The sequence below is a fragment of the Pseudophryne corroboree genome, chromosome 5 (genome assembly GCF_028390025.1).
Source record: "Pseudophryne corroboree isolate aPseCor3 chromosome 5, aPseCor3.hap2, whole genome shotgun sequence".
Classification (NCBI taxonomy): domain Eukaryota; kingdom Metazoa; phylum Chordata; class Amphibia; order Anura; family Myobatrachidae; genus Pseudophryne; species Pseudophryne corroboree.
In genome coordinates this window covers 39963679-39990158 of record NC_086448.1, presented here as the reverse complement: position 1 = coordinate 39990158, position 26480 = coordinate 39963679, and the positions used below count along the sequence as shown (strand labels likewise).

Sequence of the window (26480 nt, the reverse complement as noted above, 5' to 3'; positions counted from 1 at the left end):
TGTTGAAACGGCAAAGTGGATCATTTTTGTAATTAACTCTGATGCTATTTCCTGCTGACTTCCGATTGGCTATAGGCCCTTTAAATATCAAGCTACAGACACACTCCATTATGTCTTGATAAAGGCCCAGTTAAGGGCTGAAATGCGTTGACAGCAGGAGTGTGAGTAGCCTATTATCTTTTTGGACTATTTTATGGAAGATTTTTACCTATTGGCTTCTATTTTTATCTAAGTCTTTTTTAGTGGATTTTAGAATCCCCTTTGCCATTTTATATTTTTTTTTGCATGTTTTTTGTACGCCATTGCTGATTTGTGGCTCTATATGTATTGCTAATAAACTTGTGTACTCCCCTTTTCCTCCTTTGTGGGGTTCAAATTTTTTTGGGGATCTAAACACATTTTTCAAGGCACTGTGGTAGTACTCCACCCGGAATTGAATAGAAAGATACCATGATATGAGTCACACAACATCTTGAACTGTGAGTTGGGGTACGCTGTATTGGATTGCCATTTTCTCCCCTAAAAAGATACCTTGATGTGTTTTCCATCCGTCTCTTGAGTGTAAGTGTTGAGGTACGCTTCAGCCTTTTCTCTCTAAACTCCACGAGACACACGTTATAGTTGGATAAAGATCACTGAACGTTGGGTGCAGTACGAGTGGGAGAAGTTACTATCCCCTATTAAGAAACCTTGATGTGCCTGTAGTTATTTGACTAAAGTGTGAGTGGGGTACACTTCAGAATCAGTCATAGACTATTCAAAGTCACTACTACTAATTTATACGTGAAAAAGGAAAAAAACCTACTACACATTGGTTGTTGTTGTTTTTTGTCCTCATGTTTTTTATGTTGGAGACTTCACATCAAATATTCCGAATCGAGGAAACAATCTAGCCAAAGAAATCCCTCATCCAATCTAAAAGGGACGTAATGGTGATATCTTCTGTATGATATATAATTTAAGCGCTTGTGGTGTATTACAGTTTTCAATCTTCGGGTAGTTGTATTTGTATCTAAATGTGGTGACATTTTTTCTGAAATCTGCTACATCTAAGCTGCTTGGTGCCAGTTTGGACTACTCCCTAAAACAAACCTTTTCCAGTTAAGTGAGAGATGTTCTTGATTTAATCAAATAATAAAAAAACAATGTGAAAATAATTTTATATATATATATATATATTTTTTTAAAAATCTTCAGTTAAGTGGATAAGTTAGACCCCTAAGGCAACCAGACAGTGCCATGGTTGCTTTCTCTTCATCACTTACACAATCTAGTTGTTAAATGAAGAAATAAAAGTCATACAGTGGGGTAAATTTACTAAGGTGGGAGATTTTTAGAACTGGTGATGTTGCCCATGGCAACCAATCAGATTCTACTTACCATTTATCTAGCTGCTTCTAGCAGATAATAGATATAGGGGTATATGCAATTGCGGTCGAATTCCCGAAATTGTCGAAAAACGGGACGTTTTCGCCAAAAAAAAATAAATCGACAATGCAATTCAGTACTTTCCGTCAAAAAAACGGACTTTCAAAATTCGACTTTTTGAAATTCGACATTTGTCAAATTCGACATTTCTGCAATGGTACAAATGCAGCAATTCGCCAAAAGTATATTCAATTGAAGTTTGGAAATTCGACAACAGTGCTTTTAGACAGTAAATTCGTCATTTTCAATCCGCCACACTTTGGTGGGGGAATCTAATAAAAAAAAATTAAAACATGTTTTTTTTGGTGTTTTTTTTATTGGTAATAGCATATCTATTTATATTAGAAGGGATTAGGTACTTGGTTTGTCTATTTTGGAGGCACAAGTATTATTTATATATTTTTAAAAATTTATTTATTTATTTTATTTATTTATTTTAAATGGAATGGTAAAATCCCGAAAAAAAATGGCGTGGGGTCCCCCCTCCAAAGCATAACTAGCCTCGGGCTATTCGAGCCGGTCCTAGTTTTAAAAATCCGGGGGGGAAATGACAGGGGATCCCCCGTATTTTTAAAACCAGCACCGGGCTCTGCGCCTGGTGCTGGTGCAAAAAATACGGGGGACAAAAAGAGTAGGGGTCCCCCGTATTTTTTACACCAGCATCGGGCTCCACTAGCTGGACAGATAATGCCACAGCCGGGGGTCACATTTATACAGCGCCCTGCAGCCGTGGCATTAAATATCCAACTAGTCACCGCTGGCCGGGGTACACTGGGGGAGTGGGGACCCCTTCAATCAAGGGGTCCCCCCCAGCCTCCCAAGGGCCAGGGGTGAAGCCCGAGGCTGTCCCCCCCATCCAAGGGCTGCGGATGGGGGGCTGATAGCCTTTGGAAAAATGAAAGAATATTGTTTTTTCCAGTAGTACTACAAGTCCCAGCAAGCCTCCCCCGCAAGCTGGTACTTGGAGAACCACAAGTACCAGCATGCGGGAGAAAAACGGGCCCGCTGGTACCTGTAGTTCTACTGGAAAAAAAATACCCAAATAAAAACAGGACACGCACACCTTGAAAGTACAACTTTATTTCACACCTGCCGACACACACATACTTACCTATGTTGACACGACGTTCGGTCCACTTGTCCAAGTAGAATCCGGGGTACCTGTGAATAAAATTATACTCACCTGATCCAGTGTCCAGGTTATAATCCACGTACTTGGCAAAACAACCAAACGGCAACCCGGACCAAACGGACTGATAGGGGTCCCATGTTTACACATGGGACCCCTTTCCACGAATGCAGAGACCCCCCCCCCCCCCCGTGACTGCTGTCACAGAAAGATCTCTTCAGCCAATCAGCGAGCGCAACGTCCTGGCACTCTGCTGATTGGCTGTATGCGCGTCTGCTGTCAGACAGCGCATCGCAAAGCCTCTTTATTATATTCAATGGTGGGAACTTTGCGTCAGCGGTGAGGTCACCCGCGGTCAGCGGCTGACCACGGGTAACCCCACCGCTACCCGCAAAGTTCCCACCATTGAAACTAATGGAGGGAGCTGTGCGATGCGCTGTCTGACAGCAGACGCGCATACAGCCAATGAGGTGAGTGCCACGAAGTAGCGCTTCCTGATTGGCTGAAGGGACCTTCTGTGACAGCAGTCACGTGGGGTCCCGGCATTCGTGGAAAGGGGTCCCATGTGTGAACATGGGACCCCTTTCAGTCCGTTTGGTCCGGGTGTTCGGGTTTTTTTTTTTTTGCCAAGTACATGGATTATAACCTGGACACTGGATTGAGGCGAGTATAATTTTTTTCACAGGTACCCTGGATTCTTCAGTGACGAGGGGGGCGTGGCAGTCGGCGGGTCAACATAGGTAAGTATGTATGTGTCGGCATGTATGAAATAAAGTTTTACTTTCACGGTGTGTGTCTCCTGTTTTTATTTGGGTATTTTTTTTCCAGTAGAACTACAGGTACCAGCGGGCCCGTTTTTCTCCCGCATGCTGGTACTTGTGGTTCTCCAAGTACCAGCTTGCGGGGGAGGCTTGCTGGGACTTGTAGTACTACTGGAAAAAACAATATTCTTTCATTTTTCCAAAGGCTATCAGCCCCCCATCCGCAGCCCTTGGATGGGGGGGACAGCCTCGGGCTTCACCCCTGGCCCTTGGGTGGCTGGGGGGGACCCCTTGATTGAAGGGATCCCCACTCCCCCAGGGTACCCCGGCCAGGGGTGACTAGTTGGATATTTAATGCCACGGCCGCAGGGCGCTGTATAAAAGTGACCCCCGGCTGTGGCATTATCTGTCCAGCTAGTGGAGCCCGATGCTGGTGTAAAAAATACGGGGGACCCCTACTCTTTTTGTCCCCCGTATTTTTTGCACCAGCACCAGGTGCAGAGCCCGGTGCTGGTTTTAAAAATACGGGGGATCCCATGACATTTTTTTCCCGGATTTTTAGAACCAGGACCGGCTCGAAGAGCCCGAGGCTGGTTATGCTTTGGAGGGGGGAACCCACGCAATTTTTTTTCGGGGTTTTTCCCGTTTTTTAAAAATCGGAACAAAATCCGTCAAATCGGCCATTTTTCGTCAGCGGGACTGTCTAATCCGTTTTTTATTGAATATGGTCAATTTCGACACCCACTTGCCGAAATTAGACGGTCGAATTGTGTCGAATTAAAAAACGGCCGAAAAATTGCCGCGATTCGCCGCTAATTGCATATACCCCATAATCTGATTGGTTGCTATGGGCAACATCACCAGTTCTAAAAATCTCCCACCTTAGTAAATTTACCCCAGTATGTCAAAGGTCAAGTGACATTGCAGGATGAAAATCATTGGTTTGAAAAAAAAATTCCACAGTTAAGCTGCCCATACAACTAAAGATTTATTGTCCAATCTGGCTGGTTGGAACGAAAATCTGGTAATATATGGGAGTAAATGACAATTGACCATTTGCTCCAAAATGCTGGAAAAGTGACAAAAACGGTCGTTCAGACAAATTGGTTAAATCAAATGGATTTATTGTTGTCTATTTTTCAATGTTTGGAAGCAAATGGTCAATTGTCATTTGCTCCCATCCATTACCAGATTGTTGTTCCAACCAGCCAGATTGGACAATACATCTTTAAGTGTATGGGCAGCTTCATTACTTAGACATCATGACAATGGCCCAAGTGCACAGTACAGTATGTGCTCACATGCTCAGTAGAGGTTGCCATGGAACAAATATCAGAGCAAACCCGCTGTATACAGAATCTTGGTAATCTGAACTGGTATGGCTGTGTACACTAACCTTGGCACCACATGTCAGCTTTAGCATTGATGCCTTTCAAGTTTGCTGAATATGCATCATTTCAGGAATTGCTGGTTTGTGCAGAACTGAGATAGTAGATACCTAAAGTACTTCGCGTTTATTTATTAAAGATGCACCTGTTTCATACAACAACTCTAAGAAAAAAAACTATAACTGTAGGTTAACTTTGAATTTGTGCTACCTGATGCCTCCAAAGAGATTGTAGATTACTGATAGGAAGTGTGGTGTGGGGGCAGGCCAGGCTTTGAGTTTAGGCAACTGGACTCCAAAATGTTCAAATTAACATATTCTGTGTTACTTCTGAGGCCCAAAGTTGGAGAATACATATATTTAATTTCTCTTAAAGAGTATACTGTACAGTATGAGAATACAAGACTTGACCCCACCAGTACCAAACCCAGAGTGGCAAAGTAGTCTACTCATGCCTCCTGAATTAATGTGGGGCAGCAGTATTCCATGCTGTACAGCTGGGGGGGGGGGGGATTTAATCTGCTACGGGCCCCAGGCCTAAGGCTTTGGTCTAGTGCCAGAAGAGGAATTCAGATCCATGCTCCCTGGTAGCACCAGTTCCTGACAGCATCTTGGTCATAACATACAGGATACTTGCCCACTCTTTTTTGCGAAGAGCTTTCCTGGATGCCAAGAAAAGTAAACAAATCTCCTGGAGGTGCCCACTCCTGAGTGAAGTGGACAGTCTACGGTGACTTAATACCACCACCTCCAGCACCACCTACCTGCCTGTGCCATGACCCCTTCACCCCCAACTGGCTGTCCCCCTACAAGAGGGGCCAACAAGGATATCAGCATCTACAGTGTAATGTACAGTAATGATGCCGTTATTCATGGAGAACAGAGAAGAGTTGCCGTGATTTGTGAATTTTGAGCCACATTTTGCATAAATCAGGGCATAATTATTTTTTGTGGTTACATATAACTTTAATTAGAATTACTACAGGTTGAGTATCCCTTATCCAAAATGCTTGGGACCAGGGGTATTTTGGATATCGGATTTTTCCGTATTTTGGAATAATTGCATACCATAATGATATATCATGGTGATGGGACCTAAAACTAAGCACAGAATGCATTTATGGTTCATATACACCTTATACACACAGCCTGAAGATAATTTTAGCCAATATTTTTTATAACTTTGTGCATTAAACAAAGTGTATCTACATTCACACAATTCATTTATGTTTCATATACACCTTATGAAAGGTGAAGGTCATTTAATACAATATTTTTAATAACTGTGTGCAGGCCCGGCGCCACCCGCTCAGCAAAGGGATACAGTGCAGGTAGGCGCCGGGCAGGAGATGCGCCTTCACTGCTCTGCATCCCTGCTGAAGCGCCGTCCTGTCCCCCCTGCTGCTGGCTGCTACGCCTGCCCTGTCACACTGACAGGCAGCCGCAGCAGCGCGCGGCAGCATGACTCCTTCTCCTCTCTCTCCTGTGACAGTGAGAGGAGTGTCAGTTTTCGTTCTGATGAAAGAGGGTGGAGCTACATGGACCAATGGGCGGAGCTACGTGGATCAAGGGTGTGTGGCTACACAGGACGATTCTAGTAGACTGTGGAAGATCTAGCCAGCAAGATTGTGGTAAGGGGATGTAAAAAGAGTGTGAGAGAGAAAGTGTGTGTGTGTGTGTGTGTGTGTGTGTGTGTGTGTGTGTGTGTGTATATATGTGTGTGTCTGTTTGTACTTAAAAAGGGCTGTCTGCCGTAATGTGTAAAAAGGGGGACGCTGTCTGCCACAATGTGTAAAAAGTGGGACGCTGTCTGCCGTAATGTATAAAAAGGGGGACGCTGGCTGCCGTAATGTGTTAATAGGGGGACGCTGGCTGCTGTAATGTGTAAAAAAAGGGGACTCTGTCCGCCATAATGTGTAAAAAGGGGACGCTGTCTGCCGTAATGTGTAAAAAGGGGACTCTGTCTGCCATAATGTGTAAAAAGGGGACGCTGTCTGTCATAATGGGTAAAAAGGGGGACGCTGGCTGCTGTATTATGTAAAAAGGGGGACGCTGTCTGCCGTAATGTGTAAAAAGGGGACTCTGTCCGCCGTAATGTGTAAAAAGGGGATACTGTGTGCCGTAATGTGTAAAAAGGGGGACGCTGTCTGCCATAATGTGTAAAAAGGGGGACGCTGTCTGACGTAATGTGTAAAAAGGGGACTTTGTTCGCCGTAATGTGTAAAAAGGAGACGCTGTCTGCCGTAATGTGTAAAAAGAAGGACGCTGTCTGGCGTAATGTGTAAAAAGGGGGATGCTGTCTGCCGTAATGTGTAAAAAGGGGAATCTGTTGGCCGTAATGTGTAAAAGGGGCTCTACCTGGTGTAGTGGCGCTACTGTGCGGCGTAGTTTGAATAATGGAGACTACTATACTATATAATATGACTTGGTATTATTTTGTGGCCACACCCCTTCCCCACAAAGCCACGTCCTATATTTTTTGCGCGTGCCTGCGGCGCGCACTGCCCCTATTTTACATACGGGGGGGGGGGGGTGATGCCCTCTCTTGCACACAGCGGTAAAATGTCTAGTTACGGCACTGTCTGTGTGCAGAGCCGTAACTAGCGCTGCACAGAGTGTGTGTGGGCAGAGAGTTCACATCCATAGGCTTGCACGGATCTCCTGCAGATCAGGGGCCCAAGAGGCCATGGTAACCCCCCGACCCTGCATGTAAAGTATGGGAGGGCGCAAATTTATATTTTGCAGGAGGGCGCCGAACACCCTAGCACCGGCCCTGACTGTGTGTATTAAACAAAGTTTGTGTACATTTAGCCATCAAAAAACAAAAGTTTCACTATCTCATTCTCACTCAAAAAGTCCGTATTTCGGATATTTGGATATGGGATACTCAACCTGTATCTACAGTATATTCCTTAAGTTACAATGGGAGAATATTGGACAAGGTGCAGTTTATGACAAGTTAGTCCTGCATTTTTACTGTAAAATGAATTGATAAATAGAAATGTTAGGTATTTGTAGCACTGCAGCGGTTTACTGTCAGTGCCAAGTGTCGTTCATCTTCACTGTATATTTATTGAAAGAAAACATTACGCACAGATCAAATGACTTAAATTCAGCATACGTAAATGAGAGGGGGGAACTGTAAGTCTTGAAGAACTGTTACCTTCTTTTGCAATTCCAAAAACAATGAGGACTATTTTTGTTGCAATAGCTTTAAACAGATATTTTAGGACAAGCTTTAATGCAAGTCTGCCATCTGGTGTTTAGGGAAAATGTAGCATTTATTGTCACGGATCATGCAGACAAAAGATGATCCAAGTTTTCATGCCAACTGAATTCCATGGTAGAACTGGCCGTTTCAGAGAGGATTGATGTTTCGTCAGTACATTTTTCGCACTATGGCATTCAGTACTATGTTTCTAAAAAACAAATTTTACAGAATCTATAGTCTGGGGCATCTGCATTGTCAATTCATTCTGATCTGTCCTGTGTTTGGGGTAGGAGAAGAAATTCTACGCTACCATATTCCGCCAGAGAAACATGCAAATTGTGCATTTATTTCAGACACGAGCCAAATATTCAGAACTATTTACTAAAACATTTTACTCAGCTGTAATGCAGTGTTTCCAAATATTAACATTTGATGTAATGCAGTTGTTACGCGGCTCTGGCATTTTTTGTTATTAGTGACACAGAATATGATAAGGAAAATTTACATTGTTTATTTGTGAGGTATGCAGTTATATTTCTGACCAGGGCAACCAACAGGGGGGGACTGCAGGGACTGGAGTCCCGGTCCCTTATAGAGAGGGGGCCCACCCCTGGCTCCTTCTGCCAATACCTGGAGAGCTGCACCACAGGCTGCACAAGAACAACAGGCTGATGCACATGGAGAACGTAAAAGAAGCCTTTCCTGGGGTGGAGCAGTTTGGCAGAATCTTTTTTTTTTTGCTGGGGGGGGCTCTGTCTATTTTGTCAGTCCCGGACTCCACAATTTCTGATGGCAGTCCTGTTCCCGACTGTCGGGATCCCGAAGGTCGAAATCCCAACACCAAAATCCCAACAGCCATTGAAATGCCTACGGGCGGAATCCCGACTGCCGGCCAGAAACCCCACTTGGGTGGTGACGTGGACCGAAGGGAATAGAACCTTGTGACCGGGCCCAAAGCATGGCAAGCACATTGAGCCTGCTAGAGGACACGCTGCGCTTGAGGTTGGGATTCCAGCTGTCAGGATTTCTGCCACTGGGATCCCGTCAGTCGGGAATACATATTGGTCCCGTTCGTGATTTAGAAAACCACAGCCACAAAATGGTGCAAATTGGTGCAACGAGAATAAAACAGTTGATGCAAAGTGAGTGCTACACCACAGTAGCATGCCTTGTATATATAAACTCTATTTCTGGAAATTTGCGCCCACTTTGTGACCGGCTCTGCACCAGCCAAAAAAGTGCTTAACCAAGATAGGTACACAACAGTATCCAAAGTGTTACTTTAAAAAAACGTCACTCAGAGGTTGTGATTTGTTTAAAAAACATCTTGCAACAAAGCAGTATTGTAATGATAATTATTCCCGAGTTTTAAATTGACCGGCAATTATGTTGCAGAGTGTCTGAGAAAGGAAGTACTTATTTTATGACTTTGTAAGTACCAAGCTGTCATATGTTGGAAGAGGACCAATTATTCCTGGATGACAGATAATAACTGTGACGCATCCTTCTGTAAAAACAGGTACAGTAATAATTCACTGACAAAAACTGACCTACAAAACTCTATGCATAAATGACAGCAAAGACTTCTTTACGGTAAGGATGTGCGTGATCAGTTTCCTGAAAACCATGCCCAACTGTGGGAATCTGAGCCTTGGCTCGGGTTTTCCCACCAGGATCAATTTCCAAAATGAGGCAAAACATCAGATTCCTGGCATCGGATCTCATGTGTTTTGGATTTGATATACAGTAAGTCCCTCCCATGGTGATTTGGTCGCCATTTCACACAGAACCACTAAAGGGAAAGCATATTGGACTGCCAGGGCAGCATTATATTCTTTTTTTGCTGGTGCACAAAGCCCCCAGAGCTCTTCCTAATATAAAGGGCAGCATTCATTAACTCTTTATTGGTGCACTGAAGAGTTACACTGGTGCTGTAACTGCCCACAGTGCAGCCAAGAGCTCCAAATTTACAAAAAAACTTAATTTGTGTGCTCGACCAGGCAGTGGAACTGTGTCACAATAATGCTCAGTAGGTGCCGTGCCACCCACTGTGCTAATAAAAATAAGCACTGTGAGTCGATATGGATCACAGTTGATGGAAGAGCAGGAGCAGCAACCAAGTACTAGTTTGGTGGTATCTGCCAGTCATGATATTGCTACAATATTTACTAAAGGGGGTCCCGGGGGCAGAACATTTAGGAAAGGACACCTGAAACCTAATTCTTTCACAATGTTAAAAAAAAGGTAGAGGTATCACCTTAAAAAAACACAAATCATCAGTGTCCAAAACAAAGAACACTAAGGCTGAAGCTTCAACTGTGTTCACAAATCTCCAAGGAAAGTCTAGGAGTGCCTATGTTAGCTATAGTATGTGTGAGTCTGACATTTCTCACACTGTACTCATAGAGAAGTCACTTTCTACCATGTCTGCACAATCTGCAATTGTGGGGATGAGCAGTACAAGTAAAAATAAAGATGATGACGTAATAGAAATTGAGGATGCTTGTGTGGAAGTGGAACAGGATGAGGGGTTAACTGGGTACTATCTGACACTAATGAGGATAAGGATGTTGATGATCTTGTTTGTGTAAGGCAGCCACCAGTGGCAGCAGTTCTTGCCCGTGACTTGTCTGGTGGGGGGGCAAGCAAACCAAGCATTTCAGCCACAAATGTGGCAGTACCTGTCACTGAAGTGCTTGGTTTGTTAAACTGTGCATGTTCTTTTTAATATCCAACATACAAGGGTGAGAGGGCCCAAGGACAATTCCATCTTGCAACACTTTTATTTTCATAATGGGCTGTATCTTGGAGGGTGACATTGGGGACGGTCTCTTTTGCATAGACACTTTTATTGGTTTTAGCTATAAATTATTTATTTATTTTATTTATTTATTAACAGTTTCTTATATAGTGCAGCAAACTCCATATTTAAACAGATATACTGTACATGCTGCATGTTTGTGCCGCTGCTCTGTTGTTTAGTTTAGTCAGCCATCCCGTGGCCAATATTGGTGAAAAATATTGTGAGCTGTGAGGTGGTCAAGATTGACTGGACATGACTGGAAATTAATTGAGGTTAATAATACTGTAGAAACAAAAGCAGGACCAAATGACATGATTTTAGCTGTTTGTAGCATTTACCAAAAAATATAGATCCAAAACCAAAACACGTGAGGGTGGTTTTGCAAAATTAGAGCTAAAACCAAAACACTTTACTGTAAACTAGAGATGAGCGGGTTCGGATTTACTCGGTTCTTTATGCCAGAATTATCGCCATTGCTTATTTTCTGGATTTTTCTCATTGGCTATCCAAAACACGTGACGTCCGATAGCCAATAAGGTCGGGTAAATCTGAGTAAAACCGAACCCGCTCATCTCTACTGTAAACTAATATCTCCGTTTAAAATAAAATAAAAATGAGGAATTTCACTTAAGGAACTGCAGACAGACATGCAACCTGTTACTTATGTGTCCTTGAGGGCCAACAATCCGTCCAGAAACAATGATTTATAGCATGCATACAGCTAAATATGTAAAGCCATATACTGTAGCTTATTAGTGCCCATCAGTGCAAGATGTTGAACAATGTTTCTGGGTGTATAATTGGCCCGTCGGGACTTACAAAGAATGATTTGCATGTGTCCGCTCTGAATTTATTAAATTGGGATTAAGTATCTTGTTTTTTGTACAGTGTTGTGCGGCAGTGTTATGTTACAGCAGAGACACGGTGGTCCTAACATCTCCATACATAGCCAAAATGAACACTTTGGGCGGAGTATACTGTATCAGTTTTTTGATAAAAAATGTAATTATCATGGAGACAGGGAGGGATTATTTGGATCCTTCTCTAGAGAATTTTGTGAAATAAAGCCCGTAGGCTTCTATGGAATACATACGCGATCCCAAGAATTTCCTCAAACAGCGCCTTTTCCAGAGCTTGCTGCATACCGGCACAGTGCCACCCTTTATAAACTGAAACAGTTGCATTTTGTATGGGCGCTGTTTGTGCTTTTTCCAAATGCCTATGATACTTGATCCACAGTACCCACTTTCTGCAATAGTCTTTGTGTGCTTTTTTTTACAGGGGACTCCGTGCAAATGTTCCCAGAACCGTGGGGGTAATTCAGACTTGATCGTAAATGTGCTAAATTTAGCACATCTACGATCACTTTCACAGACATGCGGGGGGACGCCCAGCATGTCTGGCTCTGCCCCCCCGCACAGGTACAAAAGCATTGCACGGCGGCGATGCTTTTGTACCTGAAGAGTAGCTCCCTACCAGCGCAGCTCCTGCGCACTGGCAGGGAGCTACACATCGCTCTCCGGGTTGCAGTGGCTGCGTGTGACGTCAGGCAGCCACCATGGCCTGCCCACCCGCACTGTCCGGTCCTGCCTACGTTGCCCGGACCGCGTCCCCAAAACGGCGGCCCAGTGCCGCCGGCACCCCACCTCCCGCCCAGCGAACGCCTCTGCCTGTCAATCAGGCAGAAGCGATCGCTGGGCTGAGATGCTGATCGCATCTCTGGCATGCGTCGGCGCACTGCAGTGCCTGCGCATGCGCAGTTCAGACCTGATCGCCTGCTGTGCGAAAATGCACAGCAGCGATCAGGTCTGAATTAGCCCCCATGTCAGTTGTACTTTCCTCAGTGGATGTATGTAGATGACCTTTGCTCGGTTGATCCAGAACACTTTCCATAATCTTGATCTTCTTAGTTCATTTTGCAACAGCATCGTGTGTGATGTTCTGGCTGTTTCCTGATAAATTGTATTACTGCCTAGTGGAGCCACCTGATCCAAGTCATGTTTTTCTTCTGATAAGGGCATTCCTAAAGGGTATTTAAAAAAAATAAAAATGTGATTAGATATTTATGTAGAGCACATTTTGTGAATAAAGTTACAATTTGTTATAAAGTGTTATTTTTCCCTATGTATGGAGATGTTTGGACTTCCCTGTACTTTCTGATAAAAACAGGCTATTTCATGAAGGTCTCTGGTTCCTGTTAACTCATCTCACCCTACTTTACTGGTTATTCTATATTGATCATATACAAGATCTGCGGTGTAGAAGATCAGTTCCATATTGTGCTCTGTTGACACCAACTGCCACTCCAAATGCTGCCAAACATCGACGTCTGGGACTCACTGGCAGTTGGTGTGGCTCTGAAGCCACCACTGGTTGTGACCAAATCTGGGAGACATGGCCACCCCACCTCATCAATTTTTTTTTTTTAAAGTACTATGAGCACTGAAAGGTGGGGTGGATATGTCTCACTGACAGCATGTCACAAGTGTGCAGCCAGCAAGAGAATCCGACAGGCAAAGTGTGACTCTTAATGTGGGTAGAGGCTGGCAGTGTTCATTTTTTGGTAAGTGTGGTTGCTAATCTCCTATATAATAGCCCAGATCTGTGACTTTGTGAATCATTTGCTAACGCTGGGCGGAGTCACAACCCTGGGCGGAGTTAGTCAAATGAGTCACAGATCTGGGCAAATCTATAGGAGACTAGGAGCAGAAGCAGATAGTATGGGCATGGCACAGGCAGGGGTGCATACCTCCCAGCTTTCTTCAGGCAGAAGGAGGGACACACGCGCGGCAAAAATGGGGCATGGCCAACACAAATGGGGCGTGGCTTCACGGGAGGGCCCCCGTTTTCGTCAGTGAGGGGGCATGCCCAGCGCTCTGTGAGCTGCTGGCATGCCTCCAGGGGCGGATTATGAGTCCGGGGGGGCCAGGGCACTTGAGACAGGGGAGCCCTATCTCATTGCTGTTCCTGGTGTGGGACTGGGGGCGTGGCCTAATTGTGGGTCACGTGATCACGCCCCCTTATGCAAATTCCGGAAAAAAAATTTATATGGCATTTTGGCCCCTCAGCTAGGGCTAAATCCAGAGGAGGTGGTCGCTCCCCCCTACACACCCACACAGGCAGAAGAAAGCAGGGAGACTGCTGCCTCCCTCCAACACCACAGACCTGCCAACATAGGCGTGCGCAGAGACTGACTGGCGGGTGCCGCTGCGGACTTCCCCCCCTCCAAGACATTATAGTGTTCTCTCACCTCCCCTATCCTGGATATAGACTGCTCACCTGGGCGGCCCATAGACTGCACACCTGGGCGGCCTAGGTGAGCAGTCTATATCCAGGACAGGGGAGGTGAGAGAACACTATAATGCCGTGGAGGGGGGGAAGTCCGGAGCGGCACCCGCCAGTCAGTCTCTGCGCACGCCTATGCCTGCCAACACGCAGCAGCGTGTGCTGACTGTAGCACAATGCTGCCGCTGTTGCTAGCAGGACGGGGGAGCTTCTGAGCTGGGACAGAGCTTCTCCAGCCGAGGGGCCCCCTAAAACTGTGGGGCCCACGGTACGTACCCCCTTCCCCCCCTTAATCCGGCTCTGCTGCCGGAACCCCGGGAAGCTGGGAGGTATAGGGGTGTGTGAGGGGGTATGCCGTACAGACAGACGGGCACCGGCTCACTGTGTGCTTGACCCCCCACATCAGCATACTCAGCAGGGTCTCACTGGCGCGGAGGAGCGTCACTTTCTAGCACACTCCATGCTTCTTAGCTACAGTTTTGTGGGGCACCTGCCGCTGTGCAGGTTCCGTACTGCCTCTGTTATCTCCAGCCCCGGCAACCCCACCGCTAGCTGCAGCACTGCCGCCCACAGTGAGGTGCGCCCAGCTCCTTCCCACACTTTAGCCAGCGGGTAGCGCTGCAGAAGTCTGCGCTGCTTGCAGGCTCCGACTCCCTCCTCCCTCCAGCCGCAGCGTCCCCTGGGAGCTAACCAGTCACTCCCAGTCTCCCCTTACCACAGTGCCCAGCAGCCGAGAGGTCCGCGCTGTGTGCATGCTATGACCCCCTCCTTCCTCCAGTCGCAGCGTCTCCTGGGGGCTAACCAGTCACTCCCAGTCTTCCCTTACCACAGTGCCCGGCAGCTGCGCGAGGTCTGCAGTGTGTGACTGAGGAGGGGGGAAGGCGTTGCTGACGGGCAGAGGTAGAAGGACTGCAGCCTGAGAGAGTCAGCCATGCCAAGTCCCCACCAGCAGCAGATCCCAACAGGTTGGAGTGGAACAGCAGCAGCCAGCAGCAGTGACTCCGGAAAGACACATCTGTCTGTCACCACTGTTTTGTCCCTAATACCAATCTCTACCGCGCCCTGTGTTCTGTCATGTCCCTGTCACCCCTGGCCTTGCCCTGTCACCCTTATCATAGCCCTTTCACCCTTATGCTGGCCCTGTTACCCCTATCCTGGCCCTGTAACCCTATCCTGGCCCTGTCACCCCTGTGCTTGCCCTGTCAACCCTACACTGGCCCTGTCACCCCTGTCCTGGTCCTGCCGCCCCTACCCTGGCCCTGTCACCCCTATCCTGTCCCTGTCATTTCTGTCCTAGCCCTGTCGCCCCTGTCCTGGCCCCATCGCCCCTGTCCTGGCCCCGTCACCCCTGTCCTGGCCCCGTCACCCCTGTTCTGACCCTGTCACTCCTGTCCTGGCCTTGTTACTGCATGCCCTCCAACTACCTTTTTGGCAGGTACAGTACCCGCAGCACCTCCAGACCCCTACTCAATGAACCACACCTCTGCACCTTCCCCTCCACCACATGCGGCACTCCACCCCTCCCCCACACGCTGTGCCTCCAGACCCCCTACACCACCCGTGGCTCCCACTCCTCTGCCCCTCCACCACCCACAGCACCTCCAGACCCCCTCCACCATCCACCCCCCACACCTGCCCCCCTCCACCCACAGCATCTGCAGACACCCTCCTCCATCTGCCGTCCCCCCCTCACCCACCCCTCCCCCACCCCTCCCCCAGCCATGGCACCCCCGCACCTGCCCCTCCACCACCTGCAGCGCCTCCGGACCCCCTTCCCCATCCGCCGCACCACCCGTACCTGCCCCTCCCCTACCCACGGCGCCTCCGGACCCCCTACCCCACCCCCGGCACCCCCGCCCCTTCCCATCCCACAAAACCTACGGAACCCTTCACCCATCCGCAACATCCCCGCACCTGCCCCTCTCCCACCCGTGGCACCCCTGCCACTCCCCCACCTACAGTGCCTCTGGACCCCTCCTCCATCTGCAGCCCCCACACCTCTGCCCCTCCCCCACCCGCAGCACCTCCCGACCCTTCCCCATCCGGGCTCCCCCCCGCTTCCGCCCCCCTCCATCCGCAGCATCTACAGACACCCTCCCCCATCCGCAGTCCCCCCCGCACCCGCTACATTCTGTACATCGTGCCCTGCAGGTGCTGTTCACGCCGTCGCAAGGGGCTGCGCATCCTTCACCATCGCACGCCCTTTCATTGTGCAATATTTAACCACTAACAAAGGAATGCAGGTAATACTCCATATAATACAAATATTAAACCCCAGAAAGGCATGCAAGGGTTAAGGGGGCGTAGCCCCTTGCAACGGTGTGAAGAGCGCCCGTAGGGCGCGATGAAGCACCTAGTTATTTAATAGTGGGTTATAACTATAAATTTATTGGTGGGGAAAATTTAATTTAATTGATCCATTCCTTTATGATGGACACGAATAATGTAATGATGAATGTTGGAACTCACCCAAAGAGATGCATAAGGTGGTCATTCCGAGTTGATCGCTCGCTAGCAGTTTTTAGCAGCCGTGCAAACGCATTGCCGCCGCCCACTGGGTGGTGTATTTTCGCTTTGCAGAAGTGTGAACGCTTGTGCAGCAGAGTGCCTGCAAAATCTTTTTGTGCAAAACAAGACCAGCCCTGTGGTTACTCTTCGTGTGCATTGATTCTAACGATGGTGGGATGGCTTTTGACGTCACACACCTGCCCAGCGTTCATCCAGCCACGCCTGCGTTTTCCCCGACATGCTTGCGTTTTTCTAAGTACTCCCTGAAAACTGTCGGATGACACCCAGAAACGCCCACTTTATGTCAATCTTCCTGCATTGTGTCATGCGACTGAAAGCTTCGCTAGAACCTGTGAAAAACCACAAAGGACTTTGTACCCGTACGTCACGCGTGTGCATTGCGGTGCATGCGCAGTAATGCCGATTTTCAGCCTGATTGCTGCGCTGCGAACAACGGCAGCTAGCTAGCGATCAACTCGGAATGACACCCGCATAAATGCGTAAATGGGCAGTCTGCTAAGATTTGCTAAGTACGGCCATATAAGAAGCTGTGCGCAATTTGGTGTCAGGTCCCTGGATGGTAAAAACGGCATTCAGCAATAACAGATATTAAAAATAGCATTTTCCCCAGACAACAAGGAGACCAGACTGTGTATCTCCGACACTCACTGATATCAGGGAATGCTAACACCCGAGGCTGAGGGGGTTTATGCAAAGGAAGGTTTTACTTTGAAAATGGTATTTATTGTATTGATGTACAAAAAAAATTGTTATTCAATATTTTGTACTTAAACTAACAGGTTACACTAATTTTTCTTTAAATAAGTTTAAATCATTTAATCCTCAATAGTTTCACAACTAATTATTTGAGATCTAAAACTATGGCCCAATCTGTATCTGATAAATATTGTTACTAACACTAAGAACTAATTGCACAGTGAGTCTTAAAAAAAAAAAAAAAAAATCTGTTACTAAAATGATATGCAGATTTCTTTCATATATTCTCGCTTTGATCTGCACGTCTGTCTCTATCATCCCAGTAGCTCAAGTATTGTTGTGGCACTTTACGTTCATATGCGGACCTCTGCGCAATCAATTAATTGCTGTCTCTGGTTATTATAGTTTGTTTCAAATTAATATATATGGAATAAAAGCAAAACACAGAGCAACTAATAAAATAGATATAAAGCAAGGACACATTGGAGGTCATTCCGAGTTGATCGCTAGCAGAAAATGTTCGCTGTGGAGCGATGAAGCAAAAAAAGGCACTTCTGCGCATGTGTATGCGGCGCAATGCGCACGCGCAACGTACTTTCACAACGGCCGATGTAGTTTCACACAAGGTCTAGCGAAGCTTTTTAGCCGCAGAGTTATTGACATGAAGTGGGCGTTTCGGGGTGGCAACTGAACGTTTTCAGGGAGTGTTCGGAAAAATGCAGGCGTGGCTGGAAAAACGCAGGTGTGGCTGGAAAAACGCAGGCGTGGCTGGGCGAACGCAGGGCGTGTTTGTGACGTCAAAACAGGAACTGAACATTCTGAAGTCATCGCAAGCGCTGAGTAGGTCTGGAGCTACTCTGAAACTGCACAAAATTATTTTGTAGCCGCTGTGCGATCCTTTCGTTCGCACTTCTGCTAAGCTAAAATACACTCCCAGTGGGCGGCGGCTTAGCGTTTGCACGGCTGCTAAAAACAGCTAGCGAGCGATCAACTCGGAATGACCACCATTGTTCACATTCATACATGAAGATAAGCTCAGTGGCAAACGCGGGATTTTACAAAGGGAGGTTTCCAAATAATTGGCTGCAGAACCAATGAAAAAGAGAGCACAGCCACCCGAGCACCCCAACCTTCCCTAAACAGAAAGCGCAGTCACCATCTTTACACCCCAGCACCTCCCTCCATAAACAGAAGGCACAGCCACTATCATTCTCCCCACCACCACACCCTGCACTCATGCTGGCCACTCAAACAACTGCTGCAGTTACCAGGACAGGGAGTGGGGGCTTTTGTGGGTAGTATATAATAAAGTATGCTGGCTGGGTCCCCAGAGAAAGAAAAAACGCCACTGCACCGCTTACCCAAAGCGAAAGACCCAGGGTGCCGGAGTTCCGTGCACTCACCAGAAGAAGGGGCACTTACCCCCTTTATAAGTTAAACTATGGGGAAGAGGATAACAACAGGGGAACCTACACCTTTAAACTTTAGGCAATGCAAAGCACTGGGGATAGGGGAAGCCTACCCCTAATTAACTGTACACTGGGGCAGCAAAGAAAAAAACACAGGGGAGCCTACCCCCTTCTTTACTCAGGCAGAGTATTGCAGCAGAAGGGGTTAACAGGGGCAAAGTAGGCAGCGGAAGGACTTAAACAGTGTTTCAACCCAAGCTGCGGCTCTTCTGCCACCTCCGACCAGCTCTTCAGTGCCACCTGGGATGCTGAGCACCGCACCAGGCAGCGCTCTTTTCCCTTGTCCACTTCTGCACTCCATGGGGGAAATTTACTAAGCTCCCGATTTTGACCGAGATGCCGTTTTTTCATCAAAGTGTCATCTCGGTAATTTACTAAACACTAATCACGGCAGAGATGAGGGCATTCGTAATTTTTTGCAAGTCCAAGTAAAAAATTACGAATGAATACACCATCGGTCAAATTACGCCTGTTTAGATATGAATCTCGGTCATTTACTAACTATTCGTAATTGTAATTGCTGCCGCGAAAATGCATTCGCGGCCGCGATAAATTACAAATCGTATTTTTTTCCTAAAAAAAAACGCGCCAGCATTTGAAAACCGCGTTTACATGTGTACTCAATTATCCATTACTCACACCTGAATGTTTGGCCCTATAAAAGTGTTCCAGGCACATTCTGAACTTCTCTCACTCTGAAATGGCGGCTGTGGTGTGTGGCAATGATTTTTTGTTTGCTGTGGGATACCTTAGACTGCTCCATGAGGCTTCCAGGAATCAGGCCCAGGTAAGTGAACATGGTCAACAGGTTGTCCAGGTACCGCGGAGGCTGCGCCAGCCTCGTTTTTTTAGAGGGCGTTTAAACTTAAATGCATTGTCCGATGATAGGGTCATACAGATGTTCCGCCTAAATAGAAACAACATTTTCCACCTGTATGACCTTGTCAAACTGGGCATAGACCCTGAGACAGCACGCTCTCGCTCTGTCTCAGGCCTACACAAACTCCTGGCTGTGTTACACTTTATGGCTACTGGGAGCTTCCAGGCTGTGGCAGGCGACGTCATTGGTATCTCACAGCCCACCTTTTCCAGATATTTGATTCAGGTGAGTCTAAAAATACATATGCGGTTATGTCTAAGTGTTGCTTCTGTAAGTACAAACAACACAGTATTGTAGAGAATACCTAACATGACACTCACCTTAGCTTCTTTAATGTCCACTCAGGTTTTGGATGTGTTGGAGCCACACATTAAAGCCTCAATCTGCTTCCCTACCGAGGAGTCGGAGTGGAGTGCTGTCAGGGTAGCTTTCTATGAGCTTGCTGGCATGCCCAATGTGCTGGGGGCCATAGATTGCACACACGTTCAGCTGAGATCACCTAAGGGCCGCCAATATATATATACTAATAGGCATCTGGCACAATCAACTAATGTCCAGGTGGTCTGTGATGCAAACTTAAAAATTATGAGTGTTGTTGCAGGTTACCCTGGTGGCTGCCATGACTCCTTCATCCTCAGTCAGTCATCGCTCTTCGATAAATTTGAGGAGGGACAAATGCCTGATGGCTGGCTGTTGGGTATGTTTAAAATGTTTTGTGTGTATGTCTTTTAACCACAAACTCGAGTTTTGATGAGGTGAAAGAATAATGTAACATATGTACTAATGTTGACTATATATGTTTTTCAGGTGATGGGGGTTACGGCTGCTACTCTTGGCTCCTTACTCCATTGTCCCAACCTGATTCTCCTGCTGAACACAGTTACAATCATGCACATAAGGCTACGCGGAATGTGATAGAAAGATGTTTTGGTGTGCTGAAGTCACGGTTTCGGTGTCTGGATAAATCTGCAGGCCTTTTGTTGTATAGTCCCTCAAAGGTGACTAGAATTGTGTTCTGCTGCTGTTTTCTCCATAATCTGTGTTTAAGTCAACATCTGGCACATGATGAGGGAGAAAGCAGTCAGCAAGCAGAGGAGTTAGAACCATCTGGTGACAGTGTGAGTACAAATGTAGGGAGGCAGGTACGGCAAGAAGTGATCCTGCGCTATTTTTCAGGTCAGTTTTATTAGGCTGTAATTATCCTTGACTAAACACTTTGCACTACTTTCTATTGTGTGTTATGTTACTTACTGTTTGTTGTTTATAGTGGTGTGTACATTGTGTTTAGTTTATGCTAAAAATAAATTTTCAGTCATTACCCATGAAAAACATACATACATACAGAGCAGCTTCGACAATGTTGGAGACGGACACAGGAAGTTGTGTGTTTGTCAAATACAAATTTTTATTTTTCAAATAACATTGTGGTTATTTTTTGCGCTTGTGTGTGCTGGGTGCTGGCTCACTGGCACGTGCTCTTGAGGATCGCCGAACAGGGGAGGTTACTGGCGTTTGGATAGGGGTCGTGGTCCCCGAGCTGGAGGTTACTTGGTGAGCTCCCATCAATGAAATATTGCTGCTCAAATTATTAAGGCTTGCAATCAGCTGAGTGTTGGTTGCAGTGTGGCTGGCTACAATCCTGGATAACGACTCATTCACCACTTGGTTGTGCTGAATGAGCTGAACGAGTGCCTGCTGATGGCGCTGTTGCTCATCTATGATGCGCGATAAAAGTGCAAGCATTTGGCTGTTGTCAGCCCTTATTTGCTCCATTGAGGTAGCCATTCGCCCTACTTGTACTATCAGTCTGCCCGAGTTGCGACTAATACGCGGTAGATGATGGGGCAGACTGGCAAGGTGTTGTGTATGTGCGGTCAGGCTGGCATTGCTTTGGGCCTGTTGGCTTGTCCAACTGGCCCAAAAATCATCTGGTATTTGGCTTGGGGGCGGAGCTTGTGCCAGTTGTGGACTGATGGAGGCTTGGGGGATATCCTGCAACTGTATTGGCTGGCTTGGGTCAACAGGTGTAAGTTGCAGTGTGATGGTTGCCTGTTGGTCTTGTCCCTGCTGGTCCACGTCGGCCATCAAGCTGGGCTCTGTATGGGGTGGGCAACATGCAATGTTTATTTGTAAAAAAATTTCAAGGCTAATTCTACACCTTACTACATTCATAATACTCCATTTTTAATCTTTTTGGCGTGGATTTTATAAACTTATAATGTTTTTTATGTTCTAAAACATATATACCAACACAGGCGGAAACATAGACAGATTTGCATAATCCTCACCTAACTAACTCCCCTCCACAGCATTACACTGTTAGATTCCCTCCCCTGACCACGATATCGACTACTTACCTGGATAGTCCAGAGGAGCGGAGCAAGTAAGCCATCTACATACTGGACAGGGGAGATGTGTGAACACTCTAATGTTGTGGATAGTGTTTTTTATATTTAATTGTATTCATATTTTATTTAAATGTGCACGTGTGTGGGCCCAATTTTAATATAAATCTTTTTTTTGTAAAAAAATGATGTTGTCGAGAACATCCACTAAGACCTTATATAATAAATTTTTAGCACCTTTAGCAATTGAAGACGTAACAACACATTGCTTGTTCTGGAAAACATGTAATCTCCAAACCAACTAACAACATATTAACTGTACTGTGTATATTATTGCTTATGTGTTTAATTTCTGTTTTTACTCACCAGATAACTGAGGGGATCGGGGCTCATCACTCTGAGAACTCGCCAATAGTGCCAGTGGTGGCTGGGGTGACACTGCCGAAAGTCGTCGCCTGGTTGGGGATGATGGAGCCGCAGATTCCGAGCCAAGACGCCGTGTCTTACTTGGCCTCCTGGGTAAGTGGCCCAAGCCCTGTGATGGGCGCCTTACAGGAGGTCGGCTTCCAGAAGCAGAACCTATGTGAAAATAAAAACATTAATATTTTGTACTTCTATGTGTTTTCAGAATATGTGACTACAGTGAAGACTTACCTGCAATCCCAGCCTCATCCTGACTTGTCTGAGGCCTGTCTGGCCGGCTGGTCTGTGTGACTGTTGAAAAAGTGTACCAAACATTATTACCATGCTTTGTGTAAAAATAACCACTGCAAAGCCTTATTGTACTGTAACCATCTATTAGGTATTGGTTAACCAAATAATTTCAGCTTAAGAGCTTCTAGCTTCATTTTTTTGTGTTGTATATCCAAATGTACATGATGTGGCACACAATAAATATGTTACATTTTTGAATTATGCCTCAGATATTGCAGAGATTGACTACTAGCAAATGTTTTTAAAATGTAATGTTGCAAAAATTGCACCGCTTTTCAGAAGTAAAATAAAAAAAAAACCTTTTTTAAATAAGCAGACAACACAGATGTCCAAGCATTATCGCCAAAAAAAAATATTTTTTAGTTTAAATAAAAAAAAAACATTGCACATGTTTTTGCGCAATATTTAATTTAACAAACAGCCAATGCAAGGTGAAAAAAGCACATTCTAAACACAAACACACCTTAAGGGAGCATAGGCCTGCAATATGTGAAAAACAATATATGCATCCTTTACCCTTTAAAAATGACATTTACAACATTTAGCGGACATTTAAAAAACAATATAACAAATCAAACTTACCATCCTGCGTGGGTCGGTCCGAATCCCGGACATGAGTAGCAGACACCACTTCTGCAGGAATCAATGCCCGCACAGGCTCCTCCCAGTCCCGATAGCTTGCATGGAAAGGTGGGCCACCTCCGGTTTTACGTGCAGATTTGGCCTCTTTGGCCATCTTGGCCTTGACACGCCGCTTAATATCATAAAACCTCTTGCGGCACGTGTCCTCAGTCCGCCTCACCACACCCTCACTATTCACAGCAAGTATTACTTGCCCCCACAGGACAGACTTCCTGCGGGAGGACACCTTGCCAGCATCCTGACCAAACAATTGGCGATGGTGCTTCATCAGCTCACGCTCCAAAGCCATGTTTTCAGCATAGCTGAACTTTATATTCCTGCCAGTCTTGGTAGTGGTGCGTGGCTGCGGAGCCACAACACCATCACTATCACTGGAAAATACAGCAACAGGCACCCCCTCCTCCTCCTCCTCACTAACCTCCTCTCTCTCACTACCCCCCTCCACCTCACTAACAGCCTCCACCTCACTACCAGCCTCCACCTCACTACCAGCCTCCACCTCACTACCAGCCTCCACCTCACTAACCTCCGCCACCACACTGACCTCTGAGTCGGACATGACAAACAACAAAAAACACTGAAAAATCAAAACACAAAACACACTCCTCAACTACTCCTACTACTACACACCACACAGCCAACACACACGCTCACTCACTCACTCACTCACTCACAAACAATGACAAAAGACTATAAAAAAAAAACAAGGACAAAAAAATTGACAAACTGTGAAAAAACAATACTACAAATATGACAAGACTACTTACACACACAGTACAGCACTCAACAATCACCAAACTCCGCTCCAAATCCACCAAAAACTCCACCAAACTCACCAACTCCAAATACACCTTCCTCTCTCCTCTCCACTAGCTAAACCCACGAGGTGCGGAGTGTTTGGGGCGGTTTTATAGTAATATGCACAGACACTCCTCCTTCACGAATACAACCAATCACGGCCGCGTGACGTAAACGAAACTTAGGAGTAAAAACGCGGCAGCAATTTCCAAATCACTGCCGTAACAGACATGTGACGCAGTCGTAAAAAAAACAATCAACGCGGCCGCGAAACAGCAAACGCGGCCGCAATCTACATCAGAAAAGCACGAATGACATCGACATCGGAAGAAACGAAAAATACGAATACGACAGCTTAGTAAATTAGTCGTAATCAATTCAAAAAGTTGCAATTTTACACTGTCGATGTCATTCGTGATTGAACTTGGACATGATTCTGGAAAATACGAATCTTAGTAAATTTACCCCCATGTCTAAGTTCGCCAGCCGAGGTTCTCTGCTGGTCCTCTGCTGGGGTCTTCCTCTCCGCTCCTTTCAGCGCCATCCTCCGCACAGCAGCCGGGGGTCCTTCCAGGGTCCTTCTCTGGGTAGGCAGGGTGTCTGCCACTGTGCCTGCGATTCCCGTCACCAGCCGGCGCTGCTCCTCCTCTTCTCTTCATCAGGATGGCAGTCTTCAATGAAGTTTCTCGTCTGGCTGCTGTCCCTCCACCGCTGTGCAGACATCACTCCACCAGTGGCGGCTCTTCCAGATGCTCCGTCTGGTCAGGCAGTGCTGCGGGCAGCTATCCTCCATAAAGGGGTCTTCTCTGTGGTCGATGGTCCTCTCGACGCTGCAGGCTCAGCTCGCCGGCTCCTGATCTCATACTGCCGACTGACTCCTTCCTTTCCGACGGCTACAATCACTGGTCCTCAGCACTGCAGACAGAACTCTCCTCCGGAACCCCACTTTATTTTTAACTGAGGTACTACAATAATTAAAAAATCGTTCAGCTGTGTGATAGGACGGCAGCCAGGGGGGTTTCCGGGTACTCGGAGAACCCCCCCCCCCCTCCGCGTGCGCGTATGAATTTTAAATTGCTCTCACAAGATACAGTAGGTGATTACCAGTGACGTGTGGTCAGGGGAGGCAGAGTCTCACCCGTCATGCTCCAGTTTTCACAAAAAATGTATTAAAATAATACAAAGATATTTATAGCATATACATATAATCTTTGTATTATTGTAATAATTTTTATACAGTAGTCAATACTTACAAAATTTGCAGTGCTCCACCATCGGGTTCATATACCGGGTGTCGGGATCCCGGCGTTCAGAATTCCAGCGCCGGAATCCCAACAGCCAGTGAAATGCTGGCGGTTGCAATCCCGACCGCAGTCCTGTATTCCCACGCCACAAGCCAAGTGGTAATGCAAAGCTCACCGCCGGGTCCCAAGCGCAGAGAGCGCGGCGAGCGCAGCGAGGAGACTCGATTACTCACAGCCGGGATTCCAGGCGACAGATTACCGCTGTCGTTATAATGACAGCCGGCATCTCGTCTGCCGGTCTCCCATATGTATTTTTGTAAAATATATTTAGAATCATATTGAAAAACATGTTTGTTCGGCGGTCAAATTTGTCAATTTTTTTTGTTTTTCCTTCCAGCAGAATTCCCAATGGAGACTTCTTTGAGAACACTTGAATTGGAGTGGATGATTCGTGTCATTATAACCCATTGGCTAATTACATGCACCATTGCATCATACAGAGAGGGCGTGGCTATAATGACTCGCTGTCATCTTGTGCCAGTTTCACTAGACAGGTGTGCAAGAGGCTGGTGTACTACCCTGAGCATCTGTAGGATCTCCCTGCAATTCAGTATTGTAATGTGCACCTGTTGTCTGAAGTCGCTGTTGGATGCCATATCTGTGGGCTAAACCAATGCTAATAAGTCTTGGTGCACCATGGCACTGCAGAGAAGGCTAGTATGACAGATTAGCAAAATTGTTATATCCGCTCTGTGCAATGGGGGTCATTCCGAGTTGTTCGCTCGTTATTTTTTTCTCGCAACGGAGCGATTAGTCGCTAATGCGCATGCACAATGTCCGCAGTGCGACTGCGCCAAGTAAATTTGCTATGCAGTTAGGTTTTTTACTCACGGCATAACGAGGTTTTTTCTTCGTTCTGGTGATCGTAATGTGATTGACAGGAAGTGGGTGTTTCTGGGCGGAAACTGGCCGTTTTATGGGAGTGTGTGAAAAAACGCTACCGTTTCTGGGAAAAACGCGGGAGTGGCTGGAGAAACGGAGGAGTGTCTGGGCGAACGCTGGGTGTGTTTGTGACGTCAAACCAGGAACGACAAGCACTGAACTGATCGCAGATGCCGAGTAAGTGTGGAGCTACTCAGAAACTGCTAAGAAGTGTCTA

The 26480-nt window shown here is 46.5% G+C and overlaps 1 protein-coding gene across 6 annotated transcripts in view; it reads right to left on the bottom strand.

Annotated features, from left to right (window-relative positions):
* Positions 1–8407: 8407 nt before the first annotated feature.
* LOC134927157 (uncharacterized) overlaps positions 8408–26480 on the bottom strand; it is a 190995-nt gene continuing 172922 nt past the window's right edge. For 4 of the 6 annotated variants that reach the window (XM_063921227.1, XM_063921226.1, XM_063921229.1 and 1 more), the window contains 3 exons: positions 22578–22637; positions 22290–22502; positions 20970–21674 (listed from right to left, as the gene is read on the bottom strand). In XM_063921227.1, coding sequence (XP_063777297.1) covers positions 21007–21674; positions 22290–22502; positions 22578–22637 — 941 coding nt within the window. In that variant the 3' untranslated portion in view covers positions 20970–21006. Of the gene's footprint in view, positions 12743–20969; positions 21675–22289; positions 22503–22577; positions 22638–26480 lie in introns of those variants that run through there. The other 2 variants (XM_063921230.1, XR_010177568.1) reach the window with 2 other exon arrangements.